Here is a 13,493-nt window from a genome sequence, read left to right as displayed (position 1 = left end):
TTCGAAAATAAATTTTTTGTATATTTATATTGAAATAATTATTACATGTTTAAAAAAATCGTGATTTTAACATAATATGTGATTAAATAAACAAAAACCACCTAAAAATAACTATCTTGATTTAGTCTATTTATTCGGTGTGATTCCTATGGTCTACAAATTTGCAATTAGTTGCGAAGACTAATGTTTGTGCAAGCCAAGTCAACTTCAAACCTCATAACTAATGAAATTATCGAATCATTTAAATAATATTTGATATTGACTTTTGTTGAAATATTTAATCTTTTTTTTCCTATTTTGGTAAAATTCTATTATATCAATAATTAATTTTATATTAGAATGGATCTTTGTGAAGTAATGCCGATAACTAAAAAATAATAAATAAAATTAATATATGTAATCAAATACATGTTTAAATAAGATAAAATAGGCAGTCTATGCAGGGATGCATCTTTTTCTAGGGTTGTATTGGGGCATATCCCATCCCTTTTTATTTATTTATTTATTTATTTATTTATTATTATTACGTATGTAGAATGTCTTAAATACAATTATATTATCCAAATAAACTCATATGAGATGTAAAGTTATGGAATAGCATGGAGTTAGCCCCAGCCGTCTGCTCGGGTTTTGGATCTGATTTTATGCACGACATCATCTTTTGTGGTCCACTTGATCCAACGACTCGATCTATAGAGATCCTTGTTCGTCTATTTGTTAGCACCCGCTCCTTAATTTCTTATCATCATTAGGCTCTAATTTTAATTAATTAAAGTTGAATGCTTCGGTTTGTCATTGATAAATTGGAGCATATATATATTTCCCAATAATTTTTTAAAATTCAGCTCGTTTTTTTTCCAGAATATGCTCCAACTATTTACTTAAATTATAAGGTAATTTAACATGATTTCTTATTTGAACTTATTGATTCTGGAAAATGTTATATATATTAACCATAATTTACATGAAATGATATTAATATTTATTAAATGATCGAGTAGTAGATATAGTTTATTTGGCATCTAAGCAACAGAAATGTTTAAACTTGAAATGGAATTTCAGAATGATTTACGAAGATATATTGAGGTTTTGAATAATTATCAATCATTAATCATGAATTCCAAATTTCAAATAATGTTTATGCTAAGTTGAAATTTTGAATAATTATTAATTATTAATTATTAATCATGAATTTCCAATTTTCCATTATGTATCTGCCTTTGTATTTTCCTTGTATTTTCATGTATCCTTTGAATGGCATGGTGAGTACTCAAATTAGTTAATGCCTTAATGGTTGGTTCATTGCTTTGATTTGGTATTAATTTGATGGAAACGTATGTTATGATAATAAATTGCATGATTAATTGTGGGAATAAAGAAAAATTGAAGTTATAGAAATGAAATAGACATAATTTTTTTTTTATGACAATGAAAACCACAATCGCTACCATTTGGTGTCTTTTGGTTGATATTAATGAGTGAGATCATTTTGTATTTTCACAATTGGAAAATGTTATCCAAGATCAACACTTTTATAGCTACTAGCATTAAGTACGTACGACGTATGTTGACACTAATTATATATAATATGAATTAAAAATATATATATATAAAAAATTAAAAATTCAATATCTAAAACTTTTATTATCAACAAATGATAATAAAAAAACACAAATAAAATAATATGGATAGAAACAAACTTAAAAAAAATGTTTATCTATCCACAAACCACATATTAAGAAAAGTAAAAAAAATAAAAATAAAAATTTAACAATTTAGATGAAGATGAAATGATATGTAAAATATATAGATAATATAACATATGTCAATTCAAATTTATAGCTTGACCTCAATCATATATTATCGTTACAACATCTCACTATATATATCATAGAAATAAATAGTAAGTACAATACGGAAAAACAGATGACAAATCACTTGAAAAATAAAAATAAAAACAACAGCCAAAAAAGTAAATTAAATGGATTGTTCTCTCTCCGTTTTGCAATTACCCATGTGCAATTCTTTGAGAGAAATTGGAGGCCAAAACTACGATAATAAATACAATTTTCAAGAAAATATCAAACTTTTCAATCTTAAGCCCTTAACAATTAACAAATAGTCCAAACAACAATTACAATAAGGTACGTAAAGCATTTGTGAGTATTCAAAGAAGTTAAAAGGGATAAATACATAACACAATAAGGACACTAAACTTGGTTGAACACAAGGTTAGCCCACGACTATAGTCTGTCCTTGTAAAAACCAATAAGAAGCTTATCTTATACTACGTCAGTGATGCGATCCTGGCGAAATGCACGAGCTGGGTTGAGTGCTCCACCGGATCTGCTATCAAGATAATGAAGGGAATAAGAGCAGTGAGATATATCTCCGTAATATGGCTTCAGCTGTAACCTGCACACAATGAAATGAACTCGTGAATGGGCGCCGGAGGGGTGTCCGGCGTGGCCACTTCGATGCTTAAGTCAGCAGGTGTAAAAGAGGAAGCTCTTTAGAGAAAATATTGCTGCTGGTATGAATAGGTGTGTGCACCCGTGTTTAATGTAGAATGAACCTGATATTTATAGTAGGAGATATGATGATGACCTCGTTCTTCGTGCTACCTACTAATTATAGTAGGGCGGCTACATTCTGACATGTCAAATCATACACCAGTCACATTCCGCCTGTCTGACTTTGTCAACCACTTGGATTAGTGTCAGAGATGGGACGGTCGTCCACATCCAATTCTGCTAGTGTACTCGAGTGCAGTGCTCATATCGAGGTGGCCCGGTTAAAATGCCTACCGGGGGCTTATATAAGAGCCCGGGCGTCTGGTTGCCCGGAGAGTAGAGCCCGGGCTTGCACCTGCCCGGCTTCAGAAGAATCCATCCTGCAGATTGACCCTGATTTGGGAATCCATCTGTTACAGGGGTATCATCACACATCCCTTAAATAGTCGGGCTAGAGTCATACTCGCTGTCCCGATTAGTCACGCTTGGATTCCCAAAGAGATGATCAACCTGGTTTTATAAAAGCATCGGGGGCTTCATGTCTCCCAGAGATGGGATGAGGAGCCGGAGTCTCGTGTCTCATGGACTGGAGATAAGATGTCGGAACCTCGTGTCCCCAGGACTCGCAATGGTCGAGGTGCGGCGCCCCGAGCCAGGTTGGAGGACCCTGGGCTTAGAAATAACCAAGGTGGGGAGCCTTGGGCCGGGGAACATGTCCCGAGACTTAAGATAATGTGTCGGGGCCTCATGTCTCCCAGACTGGAGATAAGATGTCGGGGCCTCGTGTCTCACGGACTTAAGATAAGATGTCGGGGCCTCGTGTCTCACGGACTTAAGATAAGATGCCGGGGCCTCATGTCTCCCGGACTTCAGATAAGATGCCGGGCGTCTGGTCTCCCGGACTTAAGATAATGTGCCGGGGCCTCATGTCTCCCGGACTTAAGATAATGTGCCGGTGCATCATGTCTCCCGGACTTCAGATAAGATGCCGGGGCCTCGGGTCTCCCGGACTTAAGATAATGTGCCGGTGCATCATGTCTCCCGGACTTCAGATAAGATGCCGGGGCCTCGGGTCTCCCGGACTTAAGATAATGTGCCGGGCCCTCATGTCTCCCGGACTTCAGATAAGATGCCGGGACCTCGTGTCTCCCAGACTTAAGATATGGTGCCGGGGCCTCATGTCTCCCGGACTTTCAAGATTTTGCTTTTCCTGCTGTAACTGAATCTGAATTCATTTTCGATAGAGTGAAACTTCTCTGGTTGAGCTAAATTAGGTGACTAATATAGCTGTATGCTACTGAGTGCATAGCAAATGCACTTCATGCCAATCCGGGATAGCTGCTGAGCTTTGAGCCCATATGAAATCCACATATAAGATCTGAGTGCCGAGCTGGTATGTTTTCCAAGCAGAGTTGGGCTTATTTTTGAATGGAAACCATATCTACGTCTTGAGCTCAAATTCCCACAGACGGCGCCAATGATGCGATCCTGGCGAAATGCATGAGCTGGGTTGAGTGCTCCACCGGATCTGCTATCAAGATAATGAAGGGAATAAGAGCAGTGAGATATATCTCCGTAATATGGCTTCAGCTGTAACCTGCACACAATGAAATGAACTCGTGAATGGGCGCCGGAGGGGTGTCCGGCGTGGCCACTTCGATGCTTAAGTCAGCAGGTGTAAAAGAGGAAGCTCTTTAGAGAAAATATTGCTGCTGGTATGAATAGGTGTGTGCACCCGTGTTTAATGTAGAATGAACCTGATATTTATAGTAGGAGATATGATGATGACCTCGTTCTTCGTGCTACCTACTAATTATAGTAGGGCGGCTACATTCTGACATGTCAAATCATACACCAGTCACATCCCGCCTGTCTGACTTTGTCAACCACTTGGATTAGTGTCAGAGATGGGACGGTCGTCCACATCCAATTCTGCTAGTGTACTCGAGTGCAGTGCTCATATCGAGGTGGCCCGGTTAAAATGCCTACCGGGGGCTTATATAAGAGCCCGGGCGTCTGGTTGCCCGGAGAGTAGAGCCCGGGCTTGCACCTGCCCGGCTTCAGAAGAATCCATCCTGCAGATTGACCCTGATTTGGGAATCCATCTGTTACAGGGGTATCAGTCAGCATTCCAATGAACGATGACTAAAAACTAATGAGAAGCAAAGTGAACGTTCTATAATCCGGCTTTGTGAGGTCCTTGTAAAAACCAATAAGAAGTTTATCTTATACCATGTCAGCTTTTCAATGAAGGACGACTAAAAACTATTGGGAAACAAAGTTAACTCACTATAATCTGGCTTTGACTCGTGAGATGATAATTTGGATGATTAAGTTGCCTGATTCTGCCGGAAAATGAAAATGCGTTTCTGGGTTTGTACTTACTATTATCCCATTGGTGCTCGTTAAAGTGGAGACAGGATAGGGTTACTTTTTTTTTTAAGAGAAGTAAAGGGTTACTTTTAGGATCGCCATTTTTTTTTTCACTTTATCCATGTACGTACAACTGATCGATCGTCTTTCTCTCGACTCTATATTTTGGATTTGACTTGTTTCAAAAACATATAGAACGGGGCCCGTCTAAGAAAATTGTACAAATAATTGAATTTACACTTCGCAATAAACACATAAACCTATATTACAATAATAACTTGAACATGACAGACGAGAAGTTTGACCCACTTGGATTGTCCTGCCTGAAGGAAGGAATATCGATGTTATATAACGCCGAGGGATAGGTAATACGCGTTCCAAAAATCTGTTCGTACTAGTGAAATATGCATTTATTGTCTTCTTTTTGTTGATTTTTCAATGCATGAGAAAAGTCATAGAGGGCCCTCAACCTGGCGTGGCTTTGAATTTCAGGGTTGGTATCGATGCTATTCAATCCACGTGAGTCTGATCTTACTGTTGTCTGATATTGCAATATATTTTAACATCTGATATATTAGAAAATAGAGTCATGGTTTAGAGTCTTCTATTTAAAACTCAATTGTAACAAATTCGTTGAAGACTCAATTTTCTCATATATCAGATGTAATATACATTTCATCCACAAGTTATTTCAAACAGCCTCACTCGGGGATTCTCCAGAATTATCTTGACATGTAGCAATCCACCACGAGTAAAGTGATTCGGTGGTTAAGGACATTTTGATATATAATAGAGCGCATCGGACAAAGATCCACAAATAAATATTTGGTCGAAGGCCGTATCTGTTTTCAAAATGTGTATCTTATGTGATTTATAAACTGTTTAGAATTACATCAGTTTTAACAACTCTAGCTTCATGTATCTTACCAGAACCCATGATTTGTAGTCAAAGTTGGATGATGATCTTCAATCTGCAGATTTTTTTTTAAGCCAGAGAGTTTGTTGATGTGATACAAAACTTGAAACGTTATATACAGTTGAGACAATAACCATTGTTGTTTAATTAAACAAGTTTTGTTATTTCTGATTTGGCCACTCAACAAACCAGAAATATAATATATAATATCTACATAATAATATCATGACATTTAAGTCTTTAAGTCAATTTTTATTGTAAATTAATTAAACCACATAAATTTACTACTTATTTTATTGATGACATACAAAGATCTATAATTACATTTATGACCTCAAAAATTCCAATACCCACGGCCCACCTCCTTTTAACTTTATAAGATAATATTAAACTTTCTGACTCATCTTCCGTATATAATGTCGCTTGCATGCATATAATTTATGAGTTTTAAAGTCACAGGAGATGTCGGCTGTTCTTGAATTCCTACTTTCGTTCAGGTACACGCTGATCATTTTTCTGTGCTTGGAAGCAAGATTCATTTCGGGTCAGAGAAATAATCTCCCGGAGGAAGAAAGTATAAGATTCCCTTTCTTACATTTGAAGCACTTTTTTGCATAGCCTCCTTATTTAAAGGTTGTGTAGATTTATATTTAGTAACATGATCTTGCAGAGAATGCTCTTCTTGAAATAGCTGATCAATTGGGAAAAAAGGACTGGGACTTCAAGCTTAATCCATGTGATGGAAACTCAAACTGGAATACGTCTAAAAGAGCTGATATGCCGTGGTACAACAATTCAATCATCTGTGATTGTTCTTACCCCGATGGAGCATGCCATGTGCAAAAAATGTAGGTTTTTTCCAGCTGAAAGAAAGTTTCTTTCATTTTTTTTCTCAGTGCTGTTCTGACTTATGACCTTGAATTAGTCGTTTTTGGCTGTTGAACTCTGTGCAAATCTCATAGAATGTACTTTCTGATTGGTTGTTTGCTTCACAATCGTAGATAATCATATCATCCACCTTAACATAGTTATAGATTTCATTTTGGCATGCCGTTCACTGAGTTAGTCTTTGGTTCTTTTGCCAACAGATTTCTTAAAGGACAGGATTTAGCTGGTGTCCTCCCTCCTTCCCTGGCAAAGCTACCCTATCTAAATACAATGTATCTAGAACTTCAATGTGTTTTCTTCCACAAAACAATTAAATATTTGTATCGCTGATTAGGACTTCATCCGATGGTTGCAGTGATCTTACTCGCAATTTCCTTAGTGGAACGATCCCTCCAGAATGGGCATCTACTAAATTAGAATACCTGTGAGATTCAACGAAAGCTTAATTTGATGATAATTAATCTTCGTATTTCATCATGAGTGGTGTTTCTGCAGGTCTGTCATTGTAAACCGCTTATCCGGCCCCATACCGAAATACTTGGGAAACATTACTACACTTGTATATATGTGAGATCAACTCTATCTCGAGATATACACAAGGATATTTTGTGTATCACATATATGTTTTGTTTAAGATCACGTCCCTGTCTAGTTATGAAGCCTATTAAGTTTTCAGGAGTCTGGAGAGCAACCAATTTAATGGGACCGTTCCGGCAGAGCTAGGGAAACTGATCAACTTGGAGAACCTGTGAGGCATTTTATGTGGGATTAAAAGTTGAATTTATTTTCAAATAGATGGTGGTATAACACCTTTCTTATTTTTGTCTAACGCAGAATCCTAAGTGACAATAATTTAACTGGTGAGTTGCCAAAGGAGCTAAATAATCTAACGAACTTGACAGAACTGTGAGTATCGTAGTTAAATTTCTGCGCAATGAGAGAAAATCATTATGTTATGTCATTTTTATTTTTTATTTTAATGCAGTAGGCTAAGCAGCAATCGCTTCTCTGGAAACATACCAAGTTTTCTAAGTTGGACACAACTCCAAATGTTGTAAGTTCTGGCCAAACAGAAATAATTTGTGATGCCATATTTAAAGTAATTTCCTTAATAGATTTATGTCTCTAAAAGAGAGATGCAGGCCAGTGGTTTTGAAGGACCGATTCATTCTAGTATTTCGGTTTTGAAGAATTTAACTGAACTGTGAGTAAAAATCTTCTGCATATCTTTTCCATATTGTTTCAAGAATTTTGTTTAACATAATATTAAAGATAGTGCCTCAGATATAAATGTTGTATCGGATGCTGTAATATCTTGTGACAACATGAAGTGGAATAATATAACACACAAATAAATAATACGATGTCTCATGACAAAATAATCATTAGAAAAAAATCGAGTTTACAAAACCAATACTAAGAAGAAACGAAAAACTATGTTATTTGACAAGTCAACGAAGTAAACTGTATCCTAAAATATTAATAACAAAAATAACCAAAACACAATAATGCAAAATCTTATCAAACACACGTTTCTTTACATAGTTATGTCTGTTCATGTTTACTATGGAACATGAATTGTGATTATTATTACTACAATTACCTATGCAGAAGAATCAGTGACTTGAATGGAGGAGCTTCGACGTTTCCATTGTTGAGAGACATGACAAGAATGAACAAATTGTGAGCACCAATAATTATGCCAAAACCATCTGGACATTTTGATAGCTTTCATTCCTGATAAATGTCAATTCAAAGACAATCATTTTGGCTACAGGATGTTAAGGAGCTGCAATTTATCTGGGGAAATTCCGGGATACTTGAAAAATATGCCAGCTTTGAAAATATTGTAACCTTTCATCCTAGTTCCTGTCTGATATCTGTCTATATGTTATTATTTTGACTGCATTGTTACACTTTTTTCCACGACTCACTCGCATAATTTTCCTTGTACTTATAGACGATTGACACATTGTTCATCTAAACATGTTCAGGGGAAAAATTAAAATTAAAGTTTTTCAATATTATTGTTTCTGATGCATTCTTCTTAAATTCTTGAACTCCCCTTTCTGTTCCTGTAACATTAACATTGAGCTAATCTTTTTCGTTCATTACAAATTTCACATTAACATTAATTATGAAACTCTTGTAACTTTGATGGCAGGGATCTGAGTTTTAACAGCTTGACAGGAGAGATTCCAGATCTTGAAGGCCTCAACAACCTACAGAACACGTAACTGGACGCTGTGCCATCTCTTCTTTAAAATTTTAAGACACTTCGTTTCAAAACTTTGTTGTCACAAATCCAGGCGGTGGGAAAGCATGTCAATTAGTTCTTGTAATTTTGAAATAACAAAGCTGGGGCACTCCGAACTAAATTCATGGATGTCCAGTTTGCTATGGAATATGTGTTGCTTTCACTGGATCAGCAACACTTTATTAAAAAAAAATCATCTGGCATATTTATATTATCATTATTTATAGCTCTGCTTTAACATTTATTTCATAAATGTAGAGATTAAATAAAGTTTGATTTGGTGTTATTGGTTAGGTATCTGACGCAAAACTTTCTTACGGGGTCGGTTCCTGAGTGGATGAAGAACAGAGACACGAGATAGTACGTTGAATTTGTGCTTTTTGATATGTGTAATTGACGTTTATCTGCATTATGCAAGGTCAAACAACTGTATAAATTTGATTGAGATGATCAGTAGCATTAATCTATATCATTGTATGCAGCCAGTTTGATCTCTCTTACAATAATTTCACGGAGACCTCTGTGCCCTCAACTTGTCGGGAAACTTTGTGAGCCATCTTCTCGCATACTTTTCATTGCTTTAAGATATCATTAAGGTTTCCTTATGCTTATTTTATTTTCTTGTGCTCTAAATAATCAGGAACTTGTTCAAAGGCTATAACGAAGGAAAAACTTTGTGAGTTTTGACGTTTGTCATGTAGTTTTTCATAATTATCACTTGTAACTTTATTTTGACTCTCTGTGACCCAACTTCAGAGAGCTTGACAAATGCCTGAGAAGTTCTCCTTGTTCAAAGGGTAATAAACTCTTTTTACTATTGTTTTTATTTAAAGTGATTGAATCTTATCCACATATTGTAACTGGTAGTCAAATTCTTTTTCACAGATTGGTACTCATTTCATGTTAACTGCGGTGGTGGAGGGATTAAGATTGGAGACACCTTTTTTGATGGAGATGAAGAATCGTCAGGTCCTGCGAAATTCGTCCACTCTGGAGAAAACTGGGGAGCGAGTAATACTGGAGACTTTTGGGGCCGTAATTCAAGCATGAGTGAATATGTAGCAAATAATATATCCACTCTCAGAGTAAATGACTCAGGACTGTACACGACTGCTCGCCTTTCTCCTATATCTCTCACTTATTATGGACGTTGCTTAGCAAATGGAAACTACACTGTTAAACTTCACTTTGCAGAGATAGTTTTCAGGGATAACCGTTCATTTCAAAGTTTGGGTAGACGGATGTTTGATGTGTATATTCAGGTGCTGCATGAATAATTTGCAATTTTGGTTGGGTTTTTTTAGGTGATTGTCTGAACTCTGTAATTTGGTGCAGGGTGAACAAAAACTGAAGGATTTTGATATAGAGAAAGAGGCAAATGGAGTTGACAAAACTGTCATACAAACATTTAAGACGACGGTAATAAATAAAACTCTGGAGATTAGATTTCATTATGCTGGGAAGGGATCAACAGCAGTACCAAATCGAGGAACTTATGGCCCTATGATATCTGCTATTTCTGTGAAATCCGGTAATTTCTATCATGTGAATTTTCCAGTACATAGAAGGAACTACAAGATTTCAGTATGTGTCATTCTGTATTCCTGTGATGTAGATTTCAAGCCCCCATCTAATAAAAGAAAAAAGATATTAATCGGAACCGGAGCAGCTCTTCTGGCCTTATTTCTCATTCTCTTAGTTGCCCGTTTCTTTTGGTGGAAACACCGTAGCAACAAGATATCAAGGGAACAAGGTCATGTGACTGCCTCTGTTAAATCTTTCTTACAGTATGTTTGGATGGAGATGCCAAACTTAAAAGGTTTTTAACGCTAAACATATAAAACCTTCTCTTTTGCAGAGCTAAGAGGATTAGATCTGCGCACTGGTTTTTTTACTTTTAGGCAAATCAAAGCAGCCACCAACAACTTCAATTCTGAAAACAAAATTGGGGAAGGTGGTTTTGGATCTGTCTACAAGGTATGCGATGTCAAAGTTGGATTTAAGGTGGAACAAATAGGTTATATAACCTAACTCTCTTATTCAGGGCACATTATTGGATGGTACAGTAATTGCTGTAAAGCAGCTTTCTTCCAAGTCAAAGCAAGGGAACCACGAATTTGTAAATGAAGTGGGGATAATATCTGGTTTACATCATCCAAATCTTGTGAAATTGTATGGATGCTGTATTGAAGGAAACCAATTACTACTAGTGTACGAATACATGGAGAACAACAGCCTCGCTCGTGCTCTATTTGGTAAAAGAAAATCTTCAAATTTTGATACTTGATACCATGGTGGATCCAGGAATTTAGGAGTTGGAGGGCAAGGTGAAGCAGATAAAATAAAGTTTAGGCGGTGAAATTTCCACTTGTAGGAAAATACACATTAAATTCATTTTTTTGTTTCAGCCAGAACGATCGCCTCCCTTGCCAACTGCTGGAACCGTTCCTGAATTACCGTGTATCTTTTCATGGAAGCATGTAATAATTGCTTCTATGTTATGAATTACAGGACCAGAAGAATGGCAGTTGGATATGAATTGGTTGACGAGGCGAAAAATATGCATTGGCATAGCAAAAGGCTTGGCATTTTTGCACGAAGAATCAACTTTGAAAGTTGTCCATAGAGATATCAAAGCAAACAATGTTCTTCTGGACAAAGATCTCAATCCTAAAATTTCAGATTTTGGATTAGCCAAACTTGAAGAAGATGACAACACTCACATCATCACTAGAGTCGCTGGAACTATGTGAGCTTCCTTCATTTTATTTGTGCCAATGCTATTTTGTCCATTATTTGGCAAATAGCATCTTTTTCTAACCTGCTATCATGAGAAGTATCTATTTCTTTCCTTGGAACAGAAACTTGGCATGAATATCAAGTACTTTTCCTGTGAAAACTGCACATTTAAATATAATTCAATGCCTATGATTTTATTCTATTCAGCATCATTGAACTAATGCATTTGTATTTGGTTACTAATAGAAATGCTTTCTTAGGAAGCAATAATTACCTCTATAATGTGTATTTGCATGTGTGGCATGTAATCAAAATGTGGGATGCTTCATAATTTTGAAGATTTGAGTTGCAAATATCATTTTACTATAGCTTTTGGTACAATAGCAAACACTCGGTTCTATAATTTTTTATGATACTGAAAAATCTTTTTTTTTTTTTTTTTATATTTACAGTGGATACATGGCTCCTGAATATGCACTATGGGGTCATCTAACCTACAAAGCAGATGTATACAGTTTTGGTATTGTCACACTGGAACTTGTTGCTGGAATGAACAATACCAGATTTCGTCCCAGTGATGGTTACTTTTGTCTTCTCGACTGGGTAAGAATAAATCATATGTTCTAAGAATGAAAAGTTTGAACATATTTCTTGAATGCTTCTGCTGTTACTTGTATTGTCAGGCTCTTGTTCTACAGAAAAGAGGAAAACTTATGGAGTTAGTGGATCCAAGATTGCTTCCAGACCTTGATGTGGAAGAAACAGAGAAGTTGATCAGGATTGCACTCTTATGCACTAGTCCGTCTCCAGCACTCAGGCCTACAATGTCTGAGGTAGTTAGCATGTTACAAGGTAACGTCAGCATTCAGGAGTTTAACATGGATCCATCCATTTATAGTAGTGAATTGAAGCTTAACGCACTTAGAGAAAAATACGAGTACAACGATTCAAGTGCAACTGTGACCCTTGTTCATTCAAATGTGACCGAAGAAAATGGTAGTGCCAGAAAATGTCCCTGATCTTCATTCGCAAGGGAAGGTTGGCGAATATGGTTTCATTAGATCTTTTGTGCAGCAGGTTTTTTGATTGCTTTAGACTTAGAAATGCAACACTTCGATGATTGTTCCTTCTTGTCAGAAGACATGTACGTATAGAAAATTGCATTATCGCAAACCTCATTGATAAATAAAGTGACAAATGGTATTACTGAATGAATAACGACACAATATTTTATTTTGTATAGCTTTATGTTTATTGTGGAACTTGTACACTAATTTTTTTTTCAATTTTACTATTTTTCTTCTAATTGTTGAAGTGATATCGAACACATCAGCAACATCTAATGTTACATCAACATTATTTTGGACACAATTATTTTTCGGCGCTACGTCAATAATCCTATGAAAAATGACAAATTAAGAGAAAAATTGTAAATTAATGGATTGAGATGATAAATTGATTGATATAAGGAAAATGCAAATTATTTTAGGAAAAGAAATTTAAAATTATCAATTATTTTCACGAGGAGATTGTGCTGAACAGCGCTGATGTTGATGTAAAATTTCTGGTTATCAGAAAATGGCCAAAATGTCAAATCCAAAGGGCTTTTGTATATTTCAAGAACTTCACAGCCGAAAGAGAATGAGTCCGTTGCCGCCTTTTTCCAATCATCGTCGCCACTGGTTGACACTGTTAGCGGAATCTACCGTCCAAAACCGGCAAAATTCCAACATCCTGTGCAAGGATATTGAGACAAAATCCAAATGTTCATAAAAATTCGGTGATCAATGCTCCATAATAAGTTAAT

At 36.1% G+C, this 13,493-nt stretch overlaps 1 protein-coding gene across 3 annotated transcripts; it reads left to right on the top strand.

Annotated features, from left to right (window-relative positions):
• The first annotated feature begins 6,216 nt into the window (after positions 1-6,216).
• LOC140964833 (probable LRR receptor-like serine/threonine-protein kinase At1g07650) lies at positions 6,217-12,928 on the top strand. 3 transcript variants are annotated; one of them, XM_073424792.1, is made up of 24 exons: positions 6,217-6,376; positions 6,473-6,650; positions 6,891-6,962; positions 7,046-7,114; positions 7,186-7,257; positions 7,367-7,438; positions 7,525-7,596; positions 7,676-7,744; positions 7,823-7,894; positions 8,302-8,373; positions 8,468-8,539; positions 8,855-8,923; positions 9,242-9,307; positions 9,430-9,495; positions 9,588-9,623; positions 9,704-9,744; positions 9,833-10,209; positions 10,283-10,478; positions 10,563-10,700; positions 10,806-10,924; positions 10,992-11,202; positions 11,459-11,696; positions 12,139-12,289; positions 12,370-12,928. In XM_073424792.1, the coding sequence occupies exons 1-24, from the start codon at positions 6,265-6,267 to the stop codon at positions 12,703-12,705; spliced, it is 2,976 nt and encodes a 991-aa protein (XP_073280893.1). In that variant the 5' UTR covers positions 6,217-6,264; the 3' UTR covers positions 12,706-12,928. The 3 variants fall into 3 exon arrangements, with proteins under 3 accessions (XP_073280893.1, XP_073280892.1, XP_073280891.1); XM_073424791.1 differs by having other exon boundaries at positions 7,679-7,744; positions 10,283-10,700; XM_073424790.1 differs by having other exon boundaries at positions 10,283-10,700.
• The last annotated feature ends 565 nt before the right edge of the window (positions 12,929-13,493 follow it).

This window comes from Primulina huaijiensis, chromosome 18 (genome assembly GCF_012295235.1).
Source record: "Primulina huaijiensis isolate GDHJ02 chromosome 18, ASM1229523v2, whole genome shotgun sequence".
NCBI classification, from domain to species: Eukaryota; Viridiplantae; Streptophyta; class Magnoliopsida; order Lamiales; family Gesneriaceae; genus Primulina; species Primulina huaijiensis.
The sequence above is the reverse complement of the archived record's forward strand: the minus strand, read 5'-3'. Positions and strand labels throughout refer to the sequence as shown.